At 41.6% G+C, this 26,906-nt stretch overlaps 1 protein-coding gene across 2 annotated transcripts in view; it reads left to right on the top strand.

Annotated features, from left to right (window-relative positions):
* The window catches only part of GPR176 (G protein-coupled receptor 176), a 32,326-nt gene extending 5,681 nt beyond the window's left edge, over positions 1 to 26,645 (top strand). For both annotated transcript variants that reach the window (XM_081886905.1, XM_081886904.1), the window contains exons 2-3: positions 21,323 to 21,575; positions 23,495 to 26,645. In XM_081886905.1, coding sequence (XP_081743031.1) covers positions 21,331 to 21,575; positions 23,495 to 24,605 — 1,356 coding nt within the window. In that variant the 5' untranslated portion in view covers positions 21,323 to 21,330 and the 3' untranslated portion in view covers positions 24,606 to 26,645. The remainder of the gene's footprint in view (positions 1 to 21,322; positions 21,576 to 23,494) is intronic.
* Positions 26,646 to 26,906: the final 261 nt, after the last annotated feature.

The following is a 26,906-nucleotide window of genomic DNA, read 5'->3' as shown; positions in this document are numbered from 1 at the left end:
AATTATACACTTCCGGTTTGCTGTGTTCGCAATCCAAAAGTTATGTTACCCGAAGGTAATGTAACCCGAGGGTCCACTGTACTGTATAATTTGGATTCCTTAATATTGTTACATGCCACCCCAATCTCTGAGCATGATTCCAGGGGTACCAGGGTTTGTGTTTCCTTTTGGACAATTGTAGAGATGGAAAAGCTTTAGAAAAGAGTAACCAAAATGATCTAGGGGTCAGAGCAACTCCGTTGTGAGGAAAGCTTATGGCATTTGCGATTTTTTTTAGTTTAGAGAAAAGGTGACATGATAGAAATTTAGCATGGCATGGAGAAAGTAGATTAAGAAAAGTTTTCTCTCTCTCTTTCATAACACTAGAACTCGTGAACTTCCAATGAAGCTGAATTCTAGAAGATTCAAGACAGATAAAATAAAAGTACTTTTTCACGTAGCACATAGTTAAACTGTGGAACTTCCTGCCACAGGAGGCATTGATGGCTACCAATTTGGATGGCTTAAAAAGAGAATTGGACAGATTCTTGGGGGATAAGGATATAAATGGCTACTAGCCATGATGGCTATGCTCTGCAGTAATACTTCTGAACAACCATTGCTGGAAGCTATAGGAGAGGAGACTGTGTTTGTGGATTTCCCACAGGCATTTGGTTAACCACTATGAGGATAGGATGCTCGACTAGATGGGCCATTGGCCTGATCTAGCAGGCTTTTCCTATGTCCCCCCCCCCCCCGACAATATTTTTGGGGCCACATGCCAGTACTAGCCAGGGCTAGAGGCAGTGAGTGGTGCAGTTAATGTAAATTTCACCTTTGTAGTTTGGATAGTTTTTACACATACTCGCAGAACCCTCTCTATTCTTGATCCAGGCAAGAAAGAGATATCATCAGAGTTTTGTACCATTATCTGTAAAAGGGCACATTGAGGTGGTGAATGATTGCAGGCTATGCTAAATATTCTGGTTGCTCTGAGACCATTGCAAGGCTCACATTGGTCAAGGGTCATATTGGTTTTCGAGCATAGCGTCACACAAGAAGGTCGTGTGGCATCTTAAAAAGACAAACAAATTTGTTGTCCTGCAAGCTTCCTTCATCTGATGACGCAGGCTCTTGCCAACGAAAGGTCGCGCCACAATAAATTTGTAAGACATTCATGTGCCAAAAGGTAGTGCTGGTTTTGCTGCAAGAGACTGTTATGAACACTCATCTAGAATTTCTCATGTTGCTGTTTCATATAATCTCCATTCATTTTGCTAAATGTTTTTTTTTTATTATTCAAATGATTAACTAATTAATGTGGCCCTGAGTGCAATATGTGAGCGAGTGTTCTGGTTCTGTTTCCTTTTTCTTGAACTTCTGGTTCCTGTACCGAGAACAAGACCCGAGCATGCTTAAGACCAGCTATGTATTTTACCCTAATTTTCTCCCTTGCTTTGTTCAAGAGAGTCACATTGATACAGAATTCCACTCTGAACTCTCTGGCTTAATCTATACTGAATACTACATTAATAGAATCATAGAATTGTGGAGTTGGAATGTACCCCAAGGGTCTTCTAGTCAAACCCCCTTCATAGCCACATAATTCAGATTATAACATGATTTTTAACGAGCTTTGTCGCTAGCTTCCTCACTAACTAGTTAAGAACATAGGAATTGCCTAGATAAGATCAGGGACTGGCTGAGATAAAGATCCATTTCCATCACTCTCAAAGCGTCTTGCTGAAGAAAATCCTGAATAACAAAAAACTTCTTTTGATTCTCTAGGTTAGAAGCATCTATTGTGAAAGACAATCTAAAGGAAGTGGGGGTTAAAGAAAGGAATTCTGCGATCTTTCCTGGCTTTCTGTTGCTATGGGAACACTTTCCTCATGTGCTTCACCAGAGATGTCTTGTCCAATATTCTATTGAAAGGCACTTCTGAATTGTATTCACTCATTAATGAAAGGATGGCCAAGAAAGAACCTCCTTTTGACAATAAAAATGTGCAGAATTTAATGCCATGTATATAAGAATTATGTGTCAGTGTCTAATGCAGTAATAACTATGTGCTTCTGGATTACGCATGGTAATCATTAACACCACTGTGGGGCAGTCATGGGATATGAGGTTGCAGGAATATGATTAAATTTGCTGTCTTATAGAGGAAAAGAGAAGGAAGTAGGCATTTAGTCTGTGCTATGTACATTGCTGGAAGTCCAGGAATGGAGCTGGCCAAAATACAGAATTATCAAGAAAGAAGAACGGAGGCAAGATGGCTAGGAATGTAATTATTCTCCCTGATATATCAGGAAACAGCCACACAGATATATTGTTTGTTGACCTCTAGTAGTGTAGTAGTTGGAAACCTAAGCTATGAGCTGAGAAGGTCTGGGCCATTTCCAGCTTTTGAGTTCTCCAGCCACAGTTAATATAAAAATGACAACAAAACAAAAACCAACTAAGAAAAACAACAAAACAACAAAACAATGACAACAAAACAAAAACCAACTAAGAAAAACACATATTTTGAAATTCTTATTTACTTAAGAATTGCTTCTCTAGCTGAAGTCACATTTTGGTCAAATGCACATAAAAACAAATTGCAAAACTTATCAAATGCCTATAAAGTAACAAGTGTCTCAATTTGAGTCCTCCTTGAGGATGAGGCCCAGGTTACATAACTCTCCTGTCCTGCCCTCTTATTGCCCCTGGAGCCGAGATGTCTTTTGTTTAGATACTATGGGTTATATACGGAGTAGTACTAGGTAACCTGGATCTCCATCTGTGCAACAGGATATCTTCTCTTCTCCCCCACATGTCCCCTAAATCTGTTCTGGGTTTCCCCTCAACCCTCTGGAGCAAATTTGGGTAGGGGAGCAGGGTGCACACACAGGGAGGAGACGGGCGAGATATTATTGCAGAACCTGGAATCCTTGTCTTAATGGAACGAGTGTATTGCATATTGCCCCAACTCTGTAAAAATCATATGTGGGAGAAATAACCTAGGTTGCTCCCACACCAGCTATTTCCTTTTGAATCAACATTGATGTTTGAAGACTTTGCCCAGGAAACAGCTAGTGGAAACAGGCAAGGGAAGCAGCAGCTGCTTTGAAATTAAGGCAAGCGGTGCAGAGAGGTACCGCCTCCTCCTACCAGGTAACTCATAAGCCTTTTGTCAGTCTATATAAACAGTGGTGCTATAACTGTATTTTCAAAGTGAGACTTCTCTCCCCCCTCCCCAAAGGATATTGAAAAATACAAAAACAAATAAACGGGAAACACCAAAATGCAACTGCTATATCTATATCCCCCATATTAACTGAGCAAACTAACTTTGTCTAGATGCCTGAGGAAGGATGGGTAGGTGGAAGAGGGTTGCAGAAAAGGGCAGAGGAGACAGGAGGGAGCTGAGGCCAAGGAGAGGAGAGGCTCTCATCACAGTGCTCAGGGCTGGTCCAAAATGCTTTGCTGCCTGACTCATGTTCACCCCCAGTCAAGGGACATGCAAAATACCTATGTTGGCCAAGTTATTTTGGAAATCAAGGAAGAAACTCCCACAACCTTTAAAAAATAAATAAATCATTTGCTGCCCTTTCATGACACTAAAAGCTGGCTGCCTGAGACAACCTCACTCTGTCCAATGGTAGGGCCAGCCCTGGGTAAGATGAAGGTGGGGTTGTATGCTTTGGAATGGGTGACACCAGAGTACTAGAGAAGTTAGGTTACTGGATAAAGTTTGCAGTGGCCTGAAAAGCAGAGACTTCTTGGGGTGGGAGTGGGGACATAAAGTTGAAGGAAGGAGACAGGAAAGAGAAAGTATGACTGGGGCAAAACTACATGTTGGGCCCATAGACAGGGTGGCCTGTACACAACTGGTAGGAAGGAAGAGTGCAGGGAAGGGTATAGGGTTGCTAGGTCTACAAGAGCCTTTTCCAACCTGGTGCTCTTCAGCAGTTCTGTATTCTAACACCTATTGGTCCCAGCAGTCCAAATCAGCTGGAGGGCATCAGATTGGGGACAGCTGCTTTAGAGTCCAGACCCTGGTGGGAATTCTGTCAATTCAGGCTTCAGCGTTGTGATCTAGCAACCCTGAAGAGGCAGTGAAGGAGGCCAAAAAACAATGTTTTCTTTCTCACCCCTAGAATTTCACAATACTGATTTGACTTTCTGTCCATAGTCAGAAAAAGTGTAAAAATAATCCATCAAATCATCCGAATACCCAACTACAGGACTGGAACATTCACAGGTAAACCAAAATGCTTGTTTACAAAGCTATTGTACTGCCAACCTTACTATATGCCTCTGAAACATGGACCACTTATAAACGCCATCTCCAGCTCCTTGAAAGATTCCATCAACGGTGTCTCTGAAAATTTTTACACATCACTTGGGAAGACAGGCGAACTAATATCAGTGTACTAGAAGAAGCAAAGATCACCAGTGTTGAAGCAATGATTCTTCAACATCCTCTTCGTTGGACTGGTCATGTTGTGCGGATGCCTGATGATCGTCTTCCAAAGCAACTACTCTATTCTGAACTTAAAAATGAAAAGTGCAATGCTGGTGGTCAACAAAAGAGGTTTAAAGACTGTCTCAAGGCAAATCTAAAAAAAATGTAGTATAAGCACTGACAACTGGGAAACACTGGCCTGCGAGTGCTCCAGTTGGAGAACAGCCTTTACCAAAGGCTTTGAAGACATTTGAACTCAGGATGCAAGGGAGAAACGTGCTAAGAGGAAGGCGTGCTTGGCAAATCCACACCGTGATCAATTCCCGCCCAGAAACTAATGTCCCCACTGTGGAAGGATATGTGGATCCAGAATTGGCCTCCACAGTCACTTACGGACTCACTTTTAAAACCGTGTTTACGGAAGACAATTTTACTCGGCTACGAGTGATCATCAAAGAAGAAGACAGGCTTTGAATCTTCCATGTGATTTTTAATATCTGGCAACTTAAGTTTTTCTTCCAGTCGTATTCCTAGCCTTGTTTCCAGTGTAACTGATTTCTACTGAGCATGATACAGATAGAGGCCCAGAATAAAAGAATCTATACAGGTCAGCATAATTTTGTCTCAGCTAAGAAGAACTGGTGACAGATACCTTATTTAAGCCGCAGTTGACATATTTTGGTTTTCACTTTCCTGCCAACAGCTGCGATACCTGAGGCCATATAGTTTTTCTTGCCAGAGGCTATTTTTGTGTGAAAACTAGTTTCTCTGATAATAGAAATAGAGCTTGGGCGTTCCTTGTGAGAATTACAAACTGTCTTCCAAAGCACTTATGTGGAAGTTATTTCAGAAGCAATGGGAATTGCTTCCAATTAAAAAATACTAAAATTGGGATGTCAATTGTGTGACAACCCTTCAGATATTTGAAGACTGCTCTGTCTTCTTTTCTCCAGGGTAAACATACTCAGCTCCCTCAACTGTTCCTCATAAGGCTTGGTTTCCAGACCCTTTATCATCTTAGTTACCCTCCTCTGCTCATGTTCCAGATTGTCAATATCCTTTCTCAAACTGCAGTGTCCAGAACAGGACACAGTACTCCAGGTGAGGCCTGACCAAGGCATAATAGAGAGGTACTATTACTTCTCTTCTACTGTTGATGCAGCTTACAAAGTCTCCTAGATAATTTTTACATATACTGCAGTCAAGCCTGGTGTCCCCCATCCTATATTTGTGCATCTGATTATACCTGTGTAAGTGCAGAACCTTGCATTTGCCTCTGCTGAAATTCATTTTGTTAGTTTGGACCCTGAATCCTGAATCTATCTTTGGAGGTATTAGCTACCCCTCTCAGTTTGGTGTTGTCTGCAAATTTGATGAGTGTCCCCTCATTTCCTCAGTTCAAGCTGTTTATAAAGACATTGAACAACAATGGCCCAGGGTTAAACCCTGTCACTTATTTTCCAGGATGAGGAGGAAGCATTGGTGAGCACTCTTTGGGTTTGTATTTGCATGGTACCAGTATGCAGGTCAAACAGCAACGGGGGTGGGGGGTGGGGGTTTAGATCAGGAAAATGGTATTGGGAAGTGGGGTTAGCACTCCTTTTCTCAGCACCTTTTGCCTCAACCCGTTAATGTCTCTCGGGAGTTCTGAACTATTTTTTAAAAGGTGAGATCCTAATTATGGATCTCCTATGTTGTACAGTGGTACCTTGGTTTACAACCATAATCTGTTCCGGAGGTTCGTTTGTAAACCCAAACCGGTTGTAACCCAAGGGACGCTTTCACCAGTGGGGCCTCCAAAATAAATTTGTTCGTAATCCAAAAAAAATAATGGGTTGTAATCCCAAAAAAAGGTTGCAAACCGGGACACACACTTCCAGGTTTGACATGTTTGTAAACCAAAACGTATGCAAACCAAGGTACCACTGTATTTAGTTTGGCTAGTAGAAATTTCACCCAAATGCTCAAGGGACTGGAGTTGTGCCCATTTGTCCTGCGATTTATCGGTTTCTCTTTTGTCCCAAGCCTTTCCCTGAGAAAATTCACTGCTTACTGCTGAATCAGAACAAATATTAATTTGCAGAAAACCTGATAGCGGGTTTTCCTGGGCAAAGTGGTGGGACAAAAGAAAAACCTCTTGGACTCCTAGAAATCACAGGACAAATTGAGTGTGGATGAGCACTGAGCAGGGTCCTCCTGCCTGGATGAAGTGAAACATTGCATTCAGAGAGCACACCGTGCCCCCTAGTGGGAATCTGCTGCTCAGCTCTGCAATCCTTCATTCACCATTAGTTTGCTGAGCGGTGGGGATTGCAGATTGTGCCAGGTCAGGGACTCAGATCAGTCAACCCATCAAACTTCCAAGGACTGCTCTGGGCAACTGTCCAGCCTTACTAGGCTATGCAAAATGTAGAAAATATTGCAAAATACTAATCTCCTTCAAATGGCATGGCGTGCTGACCCTCTAACGTTGTTGTCCTTTAACCCAGAGGTTTTCAACCTCTTTGAGTCCACGGCTCCCTTGACCAACTACAGTCTTTCTGTGGCACCCTGTGGGGCTCAGGAGCCCAGTTATCTTACCCCCTTGCCTGCAGAGCTGGCAGCCTCCCACCCTTTTTTGAACACCCTCCCTTGTGGAGTTTTCCCTCAGCCTCCTCTCCTCTCCCCTCTCCTTGGGAGTCCTCTGATAGCCGCTACTGCCGCCCCTGGTGACTGAGTTGTCTTCCCTGCCCCAAAGAGAGATGCCTCCTCACGCCTGGGGCCTGGGAAGAGGAAGCTCCCCGCCTTAGTTACCCAACGGAGACTGGGCAAAGGTGAATGTGAGGCTAGAACCTTACGCTAGGTGGCAGCACTGGGTGCTACTGGGCCTGCATGGCAGAAAGGCTCTCCTTCAGCACTGGGCACTCAGCTCATAGGCAGGCCTTACACACAGAAAGCACAAGAAAGGCCAATGCAGCGTCTGTCTGCCTGGCCTCCCACTTATCTGTCCATTCCTAACAGCAAAGGCTGGCTAACTGGCTGGCTGGGCTTCCTCACACACTAGCTTGCTAACTCTGAGGCTGCCTCAGCTCCTGGCAACCAACACCCCCTGGCCAGCCCCAGAGGCACTATTTGCCTAAGGAGCTTGTAGCCAGGGCTGCTGCAACAAACAGCCATGCAAGCCTTTGGGAGGCAGAGACATGAAACGGTATCAGAGGAGGGAGGGAAGGAAAGAGGAATGGAGGCCAGTGTTGTCCACGGCACCCCTGACCATCATTCAAGGTACCCCAGGGTGCCATGGCACACTGGTTGAAAACTACTGCTTTAACCTTTAGGACATTTTGTTTGTTTTTTTCTGTGCCTTTTGCATGCAGCAAATTATGTGTAATGAGTCTTAACCACAGTGTAATACAGGATCATTGCAGAGACAATGTATGGCAGGCAGCAGTCACGAATACCACATTTTAGTAGTCAATAGGGAGCTCTAAATGATAGCAGAGTGCTTTCTCAAAACAGAGCATCAAAAAAGCATCATTGAGAATTGTAAAGATTATGGATTGATCTCACTGTGTCTGAAAGCATTGCCTATTATGATTTTCCAAATACATTTAACTTAATTTCTCTTAACTTCATGGAAATCAGACTGATGGCATAGAACAATATTCAACTTCCTCATTTATCCTCAAAAGAAATCTGCCACATAGGGCATTGTTTGTCCCATTTGGGAACAGGACTATATAGATAAAAGCAAATTGGATTTGTATTAGCTGCCCATATGAATCATTTTTGCCATAATAAACTGCACTGTTTAGAAGGATATCAAATGCTGGCATGAATTAGTGATGTGAATAATCCGCTCTGAAGCTTGCCAAAACTGGTTTATGGGTGGAAATTTGCTATGAGATATTTGCAAACTGTGTCATATATTGGTGGACATTTAGGAACATAGGAAGCTGCCTTATACTGAGTCCATTTAGCTCAGTATTGTCCATGCTGACTGGCAGTAGCTTTCCAGATGTTTAGACAGAGAGTCTTTTCCTACCTAGTGATGCTATGGATTGAATCTGAGACCTTCGGCTTGTAAAGCAGATGCTCAACTGCTGAGATAGTGCAGAATATAGCAAGTAACTAAAGAGTGCTCTTGTATCACCCCCCCCCCCAACCTTCTGTGGCAGGAAAAGTAACAGAAAACTACAGTGGAAAGTGCAGGATAACCACCACTTGATGGTGATGTCATCTATCCTCCGTGCACATTTTGTGAAAACAAATCAGGATGATTGCTAAATATACACTTGCTTTGTGGGTGATTTGTGTCTCAGCATGGAGCATATTTCATTTGCTGCAGGGGCGCTGCTAAAGTGGCTTCCCTGTGGCAAGCCTTTCTCTGTTTCGTCGATGACGTTCGCAAATACTTGCAAAACAACTTGCTCCGTCACTTTGAGAATTTCTCTGTTCCCAATCCGCATTCCCAGGAACAGCTGGGAGATTGAGGTATGTCAAGACTCGTGGCTTAATAAGTGGGCAGCTGCATATTTGCAGACATTACAGTAGGTTCATGGACCACGTGCCATGGAAAGACCTTTTTTCGCCACATCCCCATGCAGATCCAACCTGATGCATACTTCTGCCCTCAATTATACAATCTGTTCCACTTGGCCCATAGCAGTATTAGAGACAATGAGTTCAACTATGTTACCTGTTTTGTGCTTCACTGCCGTTTCTCCATTATCTCTACTAATGGGCAATGAAGCAATCTGTTCAGGCTGATTTGACTTTGCATGGAGGTCTACGCTTCTGAAACCAATTTCCCTCGGTGGTTTCCAGTTCTAAAACACATGGTGGATGTCCCTTTGTTTCCTTCTTCCTACCACTGCTACACAATAGTTTTGACATTGTGATTGGGGCTGTTGTTGACTTTTGCTGTGTGGTTATTGCTTAACGGTGTCTGATGAAATATGAAACATTGCTAAGAAATTATGTATCTTAGCCATGGAAATTCAGCTTCCTAGTTCATATAATTCAGACATTTAAAGTGCAAATCAAATCAATTATGTCTGTGGACAGGATGCGTAGGGGAGATGGACAGAGCTAATATTTTCTGGAGATAACATCTTGAATGAAGTAGAAAATGTGCACATATTCTTTATGATATGTACCAGATTTCTGTACTTGGGTATTGGGCTAGATCTGATTTTGGTTCTTAAGGCTGCAGTCATTAACACAATAATAAGAGGCTCTATAGTAAGTTCCACTGAATTTAGAGGAATTTACTTCTGAGTATAAATGCTTAGCATTTCACTGTGAGAAATCCAGTCTTCTACCTCTATTTTCTTTTGCAGAATTCTACGGCTTCAACACATCTCACCCTGATATCCATGCTAGAATTCTGTGGTCCAAATGAATATGCTAAAATCTCTTTGGATGTTAGCATATTCCATGCAAAACCCTGTAGCTGCTCATCGCTACACTGCTGCAGCAAAACCTAATTGGCAAGGAGACACTCCAAGCCTACTGGGCCCCAGTTTGCATCTAAGGGCAGTTGCTCTGGGCATGAATGGCACCCCAAGTACTATATTAGGTGTGTTCATGCTGCTGTGTTCATGGATGTCTGACTCTGGGCCACACAGCAGTAGTCCTTTATGTGCAGTGCAGCATAAGTAAGCCATATGCCGAAACCATGCACAGATCACTGTTCACTGAATTGGGGCCATTGTCTTTTCCTGCTTTAATCTCCGTGCTCTTGTTTATGATAAGAAGAAATATTGGGAAGTAATGCAAACTCTGGGCAGGTGTGTAGGTGTGCATAGGGGCGGGAGGGGGGAAATTATTTGATTCTGTTGTTGGCATTTGTTCTCCAACATGATGTTCTGTTTCCTAGCAACATGAACTAAATTGAAAGGTATCTCGTCATCTTGAATAAGATAACAAAGTAAAGAGTGAAAAGGAGAAAAATAAACAAAACTTACCCTGAAATTGATTTCATCTTGATATACATGCATACATATTTCGCTAACCGGTTCTGTTATCTGCATGCTGCTTTTAATGGCAATGCTTTTATGTGAAGTAATCAGCAGTGCTGCCAATTTTGTAGGTGAAGCCTGTGTTTCGCTTTCCACACCAGTTTTTAATAAGCAAAGTGGAACGCAGGCACTGAAATCTTGTGTGCCAGAAGAAACTGGAATGATTTTAATTGGCATCAGTCAATTAAAACATGTCTCCTTATAGGAGGAAAATCTGGAAAAGTCAAGTCCTGTGTACAGGAAAAGGAAGTTGATAAGACTGGGGTATTTGATTACACAGAATAGGAAGAAATAATCTGACACAAAAATCCCCTTTCTTCTCTGTTGTTGTTTTTTAAAGAGGGCATTTTGGTTGTATAAGGATCAGGGGAGGTGCTCAAGCTCAGTATGAAAAACTCGAACAGAATTCAACTCAGTGGGGGTGCTAAAGATATTAATGTGCCATGCCTATATTCAGATTTAGATAAATCTTGTCAAGTGAGTAGCAGAGTCACACTTGTCAGTCCTCTCTCACCTTGTGTTGGTGTTCATTTGTGCTTGCATATGTTGGGCATTGACGTTACAACCTTTTCTAAACAAGTGCATAGTTCTAAGGCACAAGTTGCTGGTTGGGGGTAATGGGAGTTGTAGTCCCAAAGTTCTGAAGGCTGCCCTGAGATCATTTCCCAGTCTTACTGCCTGAGATCCTCGTAATTGAGGGTGCTGAGGACTGAACTTGGAATCTGATGCGTGCAGTGCATGAGTCTGACATCTCTATATTTACAAAAAGGCTAAAAATGAAAACGTCATTTCTTTTTAACTGAAGCTCTTTCCAAGTATTTCCAGTGGAATAGCCATGATTAGTCTGCTGCCTTAAAGCAGACTTCAGCAACCTGCTGCCTTCTGGATATACAGTTCCCATTAGCTATAGGAAGGCCACAGGCTCGCCTGGCACTTTCATTACCTATATTTAGGTGCCAGGCAAAAATGTTTCTTTACAACCAGGCATTTGACTGATTGACCATTCTATGGCCTCTTAAATGAGTTTGTGTGAGGGGGGATTATTTTTTGTTTGTTTCTTTTATTATGTATTTTGTGTTCTCATGTAGTTTTATGTTGTGAATCGCCCTTTGATCTTCGGATGAAGGGAAGTACAGAAATTTAATAACAATATATGGTCCATAACATCTGGAGGGTACCAGGTTGGTAAAAGCTACCATAAAGACTAATAAATGTCAGCTATAAGGCAGTAGATCTTCAGATATTTGTAGGCAGAAAATTATCTGCTGGAGGCTCATTAACAAAAATACACGCTTTTACTCTCAGACGCTTAGTCAATCAAAGATATGCAGTAATAATCAACATAGTATGCTTTCCGTAATCATTTCTTGGACTTTTAAGTAACTATTGCAGTAACATCATTCAATATGCTGTATGACTATTACAGTGATCATATTGTTTTTTGCTGCACAGCAATTCAGAGGAAGCAGCCCTCTCAAATCCAGCAGATCAGACAACTAGAGCAGAAAGCAATTGAAACACAAGCAAGTTTAATTAAAGTTAATCCCATGCAACACTCTCCTTCCAGAACAAAGTGATTGCAAGTTAGCTTTTGGTTTCTCCAGCACACAAGAGACGCTCATGTGTGCATTTTAGGTCTCATGTGAAAATGGACTTAGTATATGATTTGTTTAATTGGATTAAATTGCGAAGCTCTTACTATCTCATTTCCTAATTAAACATTTACCGTACTTTCAGCTAGCTATCTTTGATTATTTGTACCAGTGAAATTTTTGCTTGTGTCAGTATCAATTCTCCTGATATGTAATTACATAGTTATTAGATAATATATTGTTCGTACATATTACATGAAGGCCAAACTGTACAATGAGATTATCAAATGATCAAACTGTTCCTGTATTGTAGGCTGCAGGTATGGGATGCTAGCTGCACTGCTTGGCTTAGAATAACCTGTAGCATTTGATAGCAGTAATGTAATATACAGCTTCTGGGCACTTCCAAAGTATATGCTGCATTGCTAATGAAAAATAACTGCATTAACTCAGAGGAAGAAATAGCACCTCCAAGCAGTGCTCTGGGTTTTCATTCTTTCTTTCTTTATCTATTTCTTTATTTATTTATTCAACGCCCACAGTTCTCGAACAAAAGTGCAAATGGAAAAACAGAAACAATTGACTTGTCTCATTCTTTTCTTTCTTTTTTCTTTTTTCTTCATTTCTATACTGCTTCATATTTTTCGGAGGGGGTGTGTGAAATCTCGTCTCGGTTTACAGCCTACATTAAAACAATGCAGAATAAGGTATTAGAGAAGAAAGTCAAAAACAAAGTATGCATTCAAAGCAAGACAATGAACAGGAAACTAAAATGCTATCTTAAAGATTTCAAAATAAAACATTACAAAGGAGGTCAAGTGCAGAATGCACATTCACCGCAGCAAAGTTAACCAAAAAATTACGTATCTTCAGAAAAAACACTAAAGGAAGTCAAATATAGAATGCACATTTAAAACAGCACAATTAGCAGGAGAATAAAATATAAGATGCATAGAACATAATCTGCTGTTCCTGCTGCTAATCCTGTTAATCGTGGTTCATGGTGGCTGTGGAAGCTCAGGCTTGAAGTCCTGTGTCTGCATGAAGAAACAACCAAGATGGTCTCTGGCCTCTTCAGCAGCCTCAGATTTTGTAGCTGGAGTCAGTCAGGGCCATCCCCTCCCGGGCCAGGTGGGGAAAAACGCATTCAAGGCAGGGAGCAGGTGTTCCAAGACTCACAGCCAAGATGATTGCCACACTAGTAAATTAGTGATTATGTAGTTCTGGAGCAATCTACTGCAACGAGCAGTTTCTCAGAAGAGTATATTATGCTGTGAAAATGAACAAGGAGCAGCGCCTACAGAAAAGCTCTGTTGAATTTTGGGGGAGAGGTTCCAAATAGCAGCTAATGCCCTTGAAGCCCCCTGGGAAGCCCCCCAGTGGTGTCACATTATGAATCATGCTGCCACACAAACAGTGTTATGGTTAGTTGCTTCCACAGAATCTGGACAGCATCTCTGTGCCTAGGTGCCTATGCCTACACAATAACACCAGTTTCATCACTTGCAATCAGCTCCTCGGTTTTTCTTTATTTAATTACAGGTGGTGGGATAATTTTTATGGGGACACAGCACATGGGAAGGGGTTCATTAAGCCTTCCTCTATCGTTATTTTGATGAAAAATCACCTCTACATTGCAAAAAACGGTGTTTTCTTATCATGACTTTCCCCAGTACTTCAGAAATTTTTGTCTCATGAGCTCCGGCTTTGAGTCTCCCCTGCCTCCCCCTTGAACATTTTAGACATCTCTCATGCTTTCATTAATACCTGCGAGCCGCTTTGGACATTAAGGAAGATTCAACAGCTTGTATCACAAAGTGGGTTCTCCTTCATGGAGAGCACTTGTTGCGGCAGGGGCAACCATGACATTTCCTGTTGCTGGGCGGGTTAGTATGGATGGCCACGAATCTGATAGGGCACCTCCAATTGTTGCTGGGGAGAATTTAATGTTGCAAAGTTGATTGACTGTTTGGGGTGCTATTTATTCCCTGCGCGCAGCGTTGAACTTCCTCTTTTCGCTGCGCGCATTGGATCACCCGCCCACCCTCCCTATATTTAGGGTTGTTCGTGCTGACCTTGCTATGCCTGTCATGGGGTCGTCTGCTTTGGAGCAGGGGCCTGGTAGGAATTTTACCATTTGGCTGATTAGCTGTGCCATTTGGTTTTTACCTACTGCATAGCAAATCGTTACAACTTGTAAGGTTGCGGTTAGGCATTGGTTAATTTTGGTTAGTGGAGGGGATGTGGTTGGCTGTGTCTGCCCCTCCAATGCTGCTGCTGCAAGGGTATTCCGTTAAAGGAATCCGCCATGCTCTTATCCGAACCCCTGGCAAGGGGCAAGAGCCCCTGGGAGCATTTGGGGAGAGGTGAGAGCCTGGCACCCACCTCTGTTCTCTCCCCAAAAATGTTTACCCTTTCTGACTTTTGCAGGCTTGCTGTTGTCAGTTCTGTTCCTACCTCTAAGTGGGAACAGATAGTCACTAACCAATGTCTAAGCAACCACTCACATGCTGTAATCAATAAAGTTGTGGCCAAAATTATGCCAAAAAACCAAAACAAAAATTGTGTGAACTGTATCTTTGGGGGGGGGTGTCCGGGGGGGGGGGGTCCTCGACACGCAACTACATTTGTCTTGCAGCATTTCTGTCTGATGTCTGAAACAGAACATCTTCCTCAGAAGGAGATGTCTAAGTTCCCCTTCAAATATTATGAAGAATGCAGAAGTGACCGTGAATTCAGTTCTGCCAACATTTCTTAAGGAGTCTTGAAGCTGCTCTTATAAAAACTATATTCTTCCTGTATAGTGCTATCATCTTACATGGATATAGTTTCAAATAGAAAGGATAATGGTTTTTTTCTAATTTGTAAATTTTGGGTTATTTAAGATTAAGTGATACTCCATGGATAAGACACAGGCTGAAATATGTGGGTGACTGGCAACCCGTGTTCTTAAAGCATCCAGTGATTATTTTGAAATATATTTTCACAGTAAACCAGTGGTGGTTTAGTGATCAGAGTGCCTCACTAGGACCTGCAAGACCAGGGTTTGTATCCCCACTCAAACACGAAACTCACGGGGGGGGGCATGGACTAGTCCCTGCCTCTCAGCCTAACCTACCTCACAGGGTTGTTGTGAGGATAAAACGGGGAACAGTAGTATGTATACCACCTTGAGTGCTTTGGAGGAAAGGTGGGATATAAATGCCATAAAATAAAATAAAATAAATTATGTTCTTTTACTGAATTGTTTTGTATTATTACTCTCAGGAAGATTTATATACAGTGTATTTCCTCCCATTTATTTTACAATCGATGGGTTTCCTCTCCATTTTGTGGATTTTAACGTTAAGGATAGCTATCATTTAGTTATCTCCCCCCACCCCAAGTGCATTGATGTCTGACACACGTTCAGCTTATGGTAGCTCAGCATGTCTTTCACCTCACAGTATGTATTCTTTGATTCAACAGCATCCTTTGGAAACCATTTTTGTTCTCAGGAACTGCAAAAATAATCCTGTTACAAAAACAGCATGAAATCAGAGAATTGACACAGGTCTGATATCTTTCTGCTGAGCTCACAAATGCAATATGCTTAGATATTTCAAGTTTAAATAATCCTTCATATAAGTGTGTGTGGGGGGGGGTTGAATCAAGCAATTTTAAGGACACTAGCCAGGATATTTTTAAACAAGATATCACATATTCTTCAAAAGTTTACAGCTTTTGTTTTGCTGTTCAATTAGTGTGACATTTGGGGGCGGGGGGGGGGGCAGTCAGAAACAAGTCAGTTTTCTTCAGAATTGGCACTAGTTTTTCCCTTTGCTGAGTTAGGTGTAAAACAGAAATAAATGACTCACAAAGTCTGTGATCTGACCAAGAAAATGATTTTTGCTTTCACGCAGTAGTTGTTGCTATGGAAACTGTGAGTAGCAGCCTGTCTTGTTTGTGCTCCTAAAGAGAATAAAACTTGATGCTAATGGGTGAGAATTAGACAGTTTTGGAGAAAAAGAGGAAATAATATTGGAGGAGCTTGATTTGACAATTCAGAATGGACCTGATCCAGCCAAACGTAATCACTTTAATTCCCATTTCTTTCAACAGGAGAGGCAAACCCATGCTTAACCCTGCAGTTATTCTTATCTGGGAGGGATGTAGTTTCCTGGTAGAGCATCTGTTTTGCATGCAGAAGGTCTCTGTTGAATCCCAGACATCTGCCTGTAGAGCTAGGAAGGTCCCCTGCCTGAAACCTTGGAGAAGGAATTGTCATTTGGTGTAGACAACACTGAGCTATCTGGAAAATGATATGACTCTGTATATGGCAATTTCTCATATTCTTCATATAGGAAGTACCGTGGCTCAGAGGCAGAACACATGTTTGCATGCAGAATGTCCCAGGTTCAATCCCTGGCGTCTCCAGGTATGGCTGGGAGGGACCCTTCCCTGAATTCCTGGAGAGCCACTGCCACTCAGTGCAGACAGTACTGAGCTAGATGAACCAATAGGGACACAGGTGGCGCTGTGGTCTAAACCACTGAGCCTCTTGGGCTTGCCGATTAGAAGGTCAGCGGTTCGAATCCCTGCGACGGGGTGAGCTCCCATTGCTCTGTCTCAAATCCTGCCAACCTAGCAGTTCGAAAGCACACCTGTGCAAGTTGATACAGTAAATAGGTACCGCTGCGGCAGGAAGGTAAACAGCGTTTCTGTGCGCTCTGGTTTCCATCACGGTATTCCGTTGCGCCAGAAGCGGTTAAGTCATTCTGGCCACATGACCTGGAAAGCTGTCATGCTGGCCACATGACCCGGAAAGCTCCCTCAGCCTGAAAGTGAGATGAGTATCACAACCCCATAGTCGCCTTTGACTGGACTTAACCATCCAGGGTCCTTTACCTTTACCTTTTACCTAGAAGAACCAATGCAGGGGCAGACTTTGGTCTTTCAAATGTCAGTGGCACCCTGTGTGAGCCCAAAATTTGGCACACACCTCTCGCCTCCAATCTGCTTTATTCACTACTTAATAATAACATTGCCCTGCAGTGTCCCCTAGGCTCGGTGCCCAGTGTGGTGGAACCGGTCGGGGTGCCCTAAATCTGCCTCTGACCAATGGTCTAATTTGGTATTGGACAACTTCCTATGATCCTATGGATACATATACACTGGACTGCGTGTATCTACAATTGAAATGCACGTGCTTGACTTTGGATGGATGTTGCCCAAATGCCCCCCCCCCTTTTTAGCGTAGTGGTCTTTACAGATAAGAGGTCATTTCATAAGAAAAACTCTTTGCTTTATAAATCATCTCCTGTGTGATGAAGCGGAAAATTTGTATGCAGGTGCCTTGGCTTAAAAGAACATTTCACCCAGTAGGCTGTTAATTGGTACCAAGTAATTCCAAATCTTTATTAGTATTGTGGAGAGTGTAGCTTGTAAACAGAACAGCACAAGCAAGGCGTTATATAAAGGATGTGAATAATCTCTATTTAAACTGAGTTCAGATCAAAAGTGTATTCCAAACAATGGCTTAGTTCAGCCTGATGCAGCAGCAAAATGATCAGGGTGAAGCGAATCAGCTGTGATCTAAGATCCCAAAGCCCATGTGTTTGCTCTAAGCCATGTGTTGGCTTAGTGTGACATGTGAACTAAGTTATGGTGTCTTCATCACTCCATTTGCACATTTGGTGTGCCTATTTGAGATGGTAAAGTTGTGAGATTACAGCATCTCATTTTTACATTTAGAGGCATGTCTCTGAAACAACATTCCAGAATGAAAATCATTAGTGATCACATCAAATAAACCCATCTGACATGGTAACAATTTTCAGAGTTTTCAGGGAAACGTATGAACTGCTTGCTCACGTGAAAAGGATCTGGCAAAACCACTATTCAAGGATATTATCACTCAAATGTAAACACATGAATCAGCTTTAAGTGAATAATATCTGTTATAGAATAAACTTAACAGCGCATTGTATCTTAACTGTGGAACAAGGGAAAAAAGTAAAGGGACCAGTAAACATATCCAATTATTTCAGGAGACAGCGATTCAGTATCACAAGTCACAAATAATATAGTGGCAGTACACATAAGAGATGAAAAACATACTCAAGTAAATTGTAACACTATGGGTCAGAAATAGAGGAAGAATATTGGATTAATGTGACTCATAGGACAAAAGGCAAGCTGAACTCGACCCACATCAATGTAAACAAGAACCCCGTTGAGTTACAGCACAGTGCTGTGTGCCAGCAAAAGGGGAACCTGGCAGAAGTTGGAGTGGATGTTAATAAGCCTCTACTAATTCAGTAGTTGGAATGTGGAACATTCTTTGGGGTGTTCTTGTAAGGATTGGTACAAAACAAATTAACTTTCCAGGTTCACAGAGGGGAGCCTATTGAATGCACTTTGAGTCAGGGTAGTAGAGACTTTTCAAAAAAAGATCTGTGCCAGTTGTTAATTGTCGACATTATTCTAAGTTGACTGGCAACAGAATCTGGGCCAGAACAGAGGTGTTATTGAGGGGAAATGCCAAATTTGCCTCTAGATTACACTCAACGTCATTTTATTGTGTAATTAGCAAGCTTATTGGGATTTAAAAAGTTAATACTAGGCACATTTTAACGGGGCGGAGGGAGCAAGATGTTCGTCAGGACCCCAGCATACAGGCACATGAGGTTTAACCCTCAGCCAGAATCATGTGGAAAATGCCATTGGTGGCAATTGTTACTCCCCCTTCACTAAGCTAATTGTCTTGGGGCGGGGATTTTTTGTAGAAATTTACCTGGTGACGGAAGGCTTAACTGCCCCACCCCTACCCAGCACTGCAGTCCTAGTGAAAATCTAGCCATAAACAGTACAGTCATACCTCGGGTTATGGACGCTGCGGGTTGCGCACCGCACTGAACCTGAAAGTACTGGAACTGGTTACTTCTGGGTTTCGGCGCTCGCACATGCACAGAAGCGCAAAATGACATCATGCGCAGAAACGCCGAATTGTGCACTGCGGGTTGTGAACGTTGCAGGTTGTGAACGTGTCTCCCGCATGTATCACGTTCACAACCCGAGGTATGACTGTATATACAAACCCTGGCTTGGTTCCTAACCATGCAGTGGAAGTAACATCTAGTGTGACCCTTAGAAAAATTAGAACGACATTAAAAAATCGAGAACTTCCCTTGATGAAGCACATATCCCTCTATTTCAGATTATTTATTTATTTTATAATTTTTATTGCAAAGTAAATACATCGCTACCAAGCCATACATAAAGAATAATATAAAGGGGAAAAAAAGAAGAAATGCAAAGAAAAGTACAGTAAAAGAGTAAAGAAAAGTATAATATTTCTATACAATAAACACTATTTTACAAAATAATAATAGTAATAGACTTCCATCACTCTCACAACACTTCCTTTCACTTTTCATATGTTATCTGTATTTCAGTATTATTTTCATCTTAATATATAGATATGTGTATATGTATATTTGTTTCGGAGCGCGTTACTTCCGGGTTTTGCCGCTCGCGCATGCGCAGACGGTCAAAATGATGTCATGCGCAGAAGCGGCAAAATGTGACCCGTGCACTTGCAGATGCGCTGTCGCGTCTTACGTTCCGTTTGGGATGCGAATGGGGCCCCGGAACGGATCCCGTTTGCATCCCGAGCTACCACTGTATAGCATCAGAGAGATAGTCATAAAGATATTGTTACTTGAGGAAATCTTTTAGTAATATGTTAAGCTTACAACACCACAACAGATTGATTGAATATGCTTTTAAACCACACTTCATCCCTTAGGATCTCATGGAAACAAAATGTTAATAATGAAAAAACCGAGGGCCCACAGCTCACAAAAGTGGCTGTCCTCTGCAGAAAACTACGTGGTTCAGATTATCATAATTGGCCTTGTTTCAGTATGAGCCACAATATGAACATGCAGCCAATGGGACTGTGTGTATTGGGGTCAGGGCTAGCTATCATGACCCCACAACCCTCCTCTCACATGTTTGCAATGCACACCTTTTCTGTGCAGTTAATACGTGTGAATTTACTACTACAATTCATCGTTCCCATTGTGCACATAGGATTCCTGCTTACTCTTGTTGTATGCAGAAAGTGATCAAAAATCAGTTCAACATGTGCACATTACATTCAGCTCAAAAGATACTGCTGCATGTGCTAGGGAGAAAAAATCCAGTTTATGGCTATGTGAATTTGCTCTGGGGGGGGGAAACCAGTATTGTTCAGTTATTTAAAACTGCTTTTCAGCCATAGCTTCTTTCACAGTTTATTTGTGTTGAAATATGTTTTGACTAATTGATAGTAAGCCTTCTGCGCTATGAAAAATAAGTAGTGTTTGTTTTTAAGATGCTGTGAAATCTGATAGTGTCAATATCACAGAGATGATAATTACTGCCACTATTCCAACCACTTCTATACCCACCCACACAGATGAAGATCCTAGTAAAGATTTGAATAGCCAAAGTAATTCTGAGGCACCTTGAACATTGGACAGCCTTCCTGACTCATTGTGCCTCACCTTTAATACTGAACAGAGCTTTTTTCAGCCAGAACTCACCAGAACCCAGTTCCAGCACCTCTCAGGTGGGCGCCATTGCCATTGCCATTATAAGAGAACAAGGGAGGTGTTCATGGTGAGTTCCGGCACCTCATTTTGTATAAAAATAGCACTGATACTGATATTTATCATAGTCATGTACATTAGAATTCAATGAGCAAAATAAATAGTGTTTAACAAGCTATGTTAGGAACTTTCAGGCCCCCAAATGCTTGGAAATTACAACTGTTGAGGGCCATGCCCTTAACAGATGCATTAATTAGTCAATATTGATATAGTGTGATAAACTATCCCATAGTTAGCTCCAGCTTCACTCTTGCCTTGTAGCTGGATGGCTGTCAATGGCAAGAGTAGTGGACCTATGTCTCAAACTTCACTGGAATAGACACATGGGGTCCATGCGTTGCAAATGGAAACTGTGGGAAGATGATTACAGAGCATCTGAATTTATCTATTTACTTATGTCAAAAAAATTAAAGCCTGCCCTTCTAGTTAGTGCTTTTGCACCACTCAAGGTGGTTAAGAACAATTAAAACAACATCAAAAATTAAAAAAATGGTAAGGAAGCTACAAACAATGACTGTTTAAGAAAGAGCCTGCATAAGTGAATAAATTGTATGCTCAAATCTTATTCAAATATTTTAATATATAAATATATGTGTTTATATGTGTGTGCCTATTACGTGAGAGAAAATCTTTCATGGTTTAATTTTGTTTCCCTTCGTCTAGGAAACTTCATGGTCTTGTGGTCAACGTGCAGGATGTCAGTTTTTAAGTCGGTAACCAACCGGTTTATTAAGAACATGGCCTGCTCTGGGATCTGTGCCAGCCTAGTCTGTGTGCCTTTTGACATAGTCCTCGGTGCCAGTCCACACTGCTGCTGGTGGATCTACACCATGGTCTTCTGTAAGATCATAAAGTTCTTGCACAAAGTCTTCTGCTCAGTGACCATCCTTAGCTTTCCTGCCATTGCTCTGGATAGGTAAGACTGTGAAGTTACTCGTCAACTGACATTTACCACTTGCCCCTAGCAACAGATATAGGTTCTACATTGCTTGTTGCTTAATTGTGGGTTGCTGAAATGGTTCAACTGCCCTCTTCCTTCAGCGCTAAACACATTTATTTTTCTCTTTGGTCAAGTCACTCAGAGCACCATTTTCACTTTGCAACCAACCTGTGAGCTGAGTTATTCTGAAAAAAATGACATACATTGGCTGGATTTTTAAGGTCTAGACAACTTAGCCTGAATAGCTATTTGCTTTAAGGCCAAAAGTTCAATTCTCAAGTATCCTTATTGCCAATGTATAAATTTATTTGTGTGTTCTTCCTGCCAGGGGAGCTGATTACACATTTTGAGGTCTTTTTGGGAGGTATGGCTCCCTGCCACCATTTTAAATGTTATTCTACCGTAGTTACTAGGCAGAAGTTCTTGGTAGATTTCTACTTTTAAGTTCAACAATCTTTCTGTAGTGCTCTGCACACGATTGATACTACAGTTATGTAATTTTCTCCAGAATCATTTCATTTCTCTGCAAATAATTCTATAAACAAGTTAATCTGCAAAAATGATTTGCCCTATTTCCCCCTTGCTGTCCATGGTTTAAGAGCAAGTCTTTGGAATGAAAAGCTTTGCTGACCACTGACTGGCTCATCCTTTGTATCAACAGTGTCCCGCTGACTTGTAAATTATAGTTTTATGATAGAAAAGAAACTCACTTAGGATCTGAGGAGAGGGAAGACTTTACTTACATCTAACATGCTAATGAGAGTAACAGACCTTACTATAAATTAGATCAGATTAATATTGGGTAGGTTAATTGCCAATTCCTATGGAGTGTGATATTTTGTAGTAAAGGAAGAAATCTAGCTGCAATTCAGTGGAGGATTTGGGATTTTATATATATTTTTCTTTTCATAGCAATAAAATTGCTATGAAAAAGGACCTCTGCTGGTTAAATGGGGTTAACCCGCCCTCCCAGAAAAGTACATGGGTCAGGGGAGAGGGGGATCATTCTATCTGACAAACTAAAGTGCTTGCACCGATGGAACATTCATCATACTGCAAGGCTGAATTCTACCTATTGGCTTTATATTTTTTTACAAATGGTGCGGTCTTTGAATACAGAACCTTAAAAAAACATAGCATGCTTTAGGAAAAAGATTTGATACTACTTGGATTAGATATTCTTTCATGGAAGACAGAAGTTGTACCACATCTAATTTGGCCTTTTCCATTGATGACATATTTTTATCAAAATAATGGCTAGGGCAATTGATTTCTGAAGGTAAAGAAAGAAAGAAAGAAAGAAAGAAAGAAAGAAAGAAAGAAAGAAAGAAAGAAAGAAAGAAGACTAACTTCTGCATAGACATGTGTAAGACTGTGCTGTTGAAGATCTGGTGATAAATGATACCGTAGATTCCAGTGTATAAGAAAACTTTTTAACCCTGGAAAATCCTCTAAAAAGTCAGTCATCTTATACGCCGGGTATGGGTTCACGTGGCAGTGGGTGGCGGGAGGAAGCTGCCCAGCAAAGTTGCCCAGTGATGCTAAGCCAGCTTTGCTGGGCGACTTCCTCCCGGTGTGGAATGGAGCCCGCTGCCCAGCGAAGCTGCCACGTATAAGACTGGGCGTATAAGTCAACCTCCCAAATTGGCATCTGCCAATTTGGGGGGGTCGTCATACGCCCAGTCACCTAATATGCCAGAATCTACGGTACTTTTATATCAAGGGAAGAAACAATTTAAAATACAGGGCTGCTAGTCAAGACCAAATCAGTGATTTAGATCATTCAAATTTAAGTCAATCTACCCAGGGATAGAGGGGAGGTAGGAAGAGTTGCAAATTTCTCTTTACGTGCATTTGTTCATCTCTTACAGTCTCCTTTCCTTCTTTTTTTGTAGATACTACTCAGTTTTGTATCCACTAGAAAGGAAGATATCGGATGCCAAATCTCGAGACCTGGTGATCTACATCTGGGCTCATGCAGTGATAGCCAGCATTCCTGTATTTGCTGTGACCAATGTACTGGATATTTATGCTATGTCCACTTGTACTGAGCCTTGGAGTTACTCCATTGGCCGTTTAGCATATGTCATTATTTACAACATTACCACTGTGATTGTGCCGGTGGCTGTGGTCTTTCTCTTTATGATCCTCATCCGCAGGGCACTGAGTGCCAGTCAGAAGAAAAAAGTCATCATAGCTGCCTTAAGAACCCCTCAGAACACTATCTCTATCCCTTACGCCTCTCAGAGAGAATCTGAACTTCATGCCATGCTGCTCTCCATGGTTATGGTTTTCATTTTCTGCAGTATCCCCTATATGACTTTGGTGATTTACCGCACTGTGCTCAATGCTTCTGATGCTTCTGTGTACTTGCTTCTCACTGCCATCTGGCTGCCCAAGATATCACTGCTAGCCAACCCTCTGCTCTTCCTGACTGTTAACAAGTCCGTACGGAAATGTTTAGTAGGGACAATGATGCAGTTACACCGAAGGTATAGTCGGAGGAACACAGTCAGCTCCGGAGGCGCTGGGGACATGAGCCTGGAACCTCATGTTCGTTCTGGTAGCCAGCTTCTGGAGATGTTTCACATTGGGCAGCAGCAGATTTTCAAGCCCACAGAGGATGAAGAAGAGAACGAAACCAAATCCATTGGCTCCAGTGGCTACCAACAGAAGGAGATCCCCACAACCAGCTTAGACGTGGAGCAGACTTTGGTTCAGAGGCCTATGCCTCACGCCATTGCAGACTCGGCCGCGCAAGTGGCTCCAGCGATGCCAACAGAAGCCGAATTGGCCAATGAGAAGTATTCCATGCAGCTGGGCTTTGGACCCTTTGAGTTGCCTCCACAGTGGCTGTCAGAAAATCGGAACAGTAAGAAACGACTCCTGCCTCCTCTGGGGAATACGCCCGAGGAGCTAATCCAGACCAAACAGCCCAAGGGTAAAGCAGAAAGAAAAATTAGCAGGAACAATAAAGTCAGCATCTTCCCCAAGGTGGATTCCTAGTCAAAGCAGGAGTGCTCTGTGGTGAGAGGCGGGACGGCCTTCTTGCATACATGTGATCCTATGGATCTTTGTTAGGTTAAAATTTAATAAAGGCTTATTTTTTGTGCCAATTTATGTAAAAGCAAAGCGAAAGCAAGTGTTCCTTAGGAATGGGTTTCGATACAAATATCTCGGCCTACCTGTTTCTTTATATTAATTTATATAGACTTGTTTAACTTCCAAAAAGGCGTTTTTGGACCCTTTTTGCCCCAAAGACTGCTTTCCACATTATACCTTGTTGTGATCTCCGGGACTGGCCAAATGCAGCAAGTCTTTCTAATGTACACACAGAGACATTGGGGTCACTGTTCTGTGATTATGGAACTCGGGGGAAGAGAGCATAATAAATATGAAGCTCCCTTCCCTGGAGGTCCATATCTCTTTCTGCTCTTTCACAGAAGCACTGAGCATCTTCTAGGAGCATTCCATGGCCTATACAATTGGCATGGCTTCAAGTGGCCAAGAATAAACAAGGACCTGACATTTCAATTATATTTTATAATTTAATGAGATTTTTCTTCTTCCTTTTTTTTTTGGTATGTTTATCTTAAAAGTATTTTAAGCTGTTTCATGCTGTTCAGACAGTTGTGGGCTAAATACGATCTTGGTTACTATCTATGAAACACTTCCATTCAGGGGCTGACATTTAGTGGGCTGAGTACTGCAGGTTTTCAGCAAAAAAAAAAAAAAAGGATTGGGGAGAAGCAACACCTTAACAGAGGTAAAATATACTACGCACTTTCAACCACATGGAAAATGGCACAGCAAATGTTGAGACTTCTTCATGAAGTATTGGCCAATGTGACCCTTAATTTAAATTTATCACTGTGTTATAAAGATTCCTGTGCTTTTTTTATACAGAGTATGTTCTGTGCCTCCACAATGTAGCATGGTCAGTTCTTTGGTGAACTGGCACATAGGTAATGGTTGCTATTTGTCTGGCATGTACTGCATTAATAACAGGCTCTACGGTGCAAGTTTAACTTCTCAACTGTAACACACTTGCAGGTCCTCCATGGATTCCATCTAGAAAATGCTTCTTTGGTTGGGCTTACGAGCCTCACGCCATGTGGCTGTTCAGTTATCTGCTAAGTAATGGATGCATTTTGAATTCTAACTATTTGCACACACTGATTCTTTTGCATGCGATTCTCCTTGTTTGATTTATCTGAAATTTCACCCGCCTTCATTGGGTAGGGAAAGGAAAATGCAAAGTGGATTTCATTCTGAGTTTTGCCTTCAACCAATCAGGTATGCAAATAGAATATGCAAATACAAAGCAGAAGACCGTGGATAATTTTTTGCACCATTGGAATCATATTTGCAAAATTGTAAAATCTGTAGGGAAAGGTATCGGGTTGTATCCAATGAGGTTTTTCCTCAGAGTTGATGCATTACAATGAATTGACCTCACTTAGTCACACTAATTAATTTTAGTGGTTTACTCTGAATATGACAAACATTGGATACAACTCATTAACTGTACACACCCAAAGGTTTATAAGACCAACATATTTATATATTTGAGCAGAACCTGCAGAAAGAACGAGAAGAATTTTCATCTCAAATGTGCATTTTTCAACGGTTTTGTGGCTATGAACTTACATGCCATTGTGAGGACAAAAAAATGTTGAATTCCATGAGTATAAAAGCATAGCATGCTATAAATAGCTGAACTGGTAGGGTAAGTTCTTGTTTAGGTAAGATTCCTGGAGGGGTTGGGACAGATGACCCTTGCGGTCCCTTTCAATTCTACAATTCCATGATTCTATCTCCTTTGAATTCCAAGAGCAATTTTCTTGATCCAGCAAAATAGATCTGCATACCAAAGCAGTCTTATTTCTGGATGTTCAGCCATATTGGAGTTGTTGGCTGTCTTAGGAAGTGTCTGGGGATGCACATCTGTATCTATAGCCACCTTTTGTTATGTGTGGCAAGCTATAAGTGACCAAAAGTAAACTGGGCCACTTTCTTTTATTTGCCTATTTTTCCTTTTTTATTTTTTAAAAAACCAGCTTCAAACATTAAGACTTTTATTTCCTTTTTCAAAATACAAAACATGCTATATATAGTATATATACTAAATACGGATATATAGAATACTAGATTATAAAATATATTATTTCTACATATATATTCCCCTATACATGCTATACATGAAGTAATATAATCATAATTCTATCAATAAATACTCTACAGCATAATACAACCAATCCTAAATTCTTCAGATCCGAATTCTCCCTTAATGTACTATATCACCGA

The sequence above is a fragment of the Podarcis melisellensis genome (genome assembly GCF_964234715.1).
Source record: "Podarcis melisellensis genome assembly, chromosome: 1".
Taxonomy (NCBI): domain Eukaryota; kingdom Metazoa; phylum Chordata; class Lepidosauria; order Squamata; family Lacertidae; genus Podarcis; species Podarcis melisellensis.
Note: the sequence above shows the minus strand (reverse complement) of the source record. Positions and strands in the feature narration are given on the sequence as shown.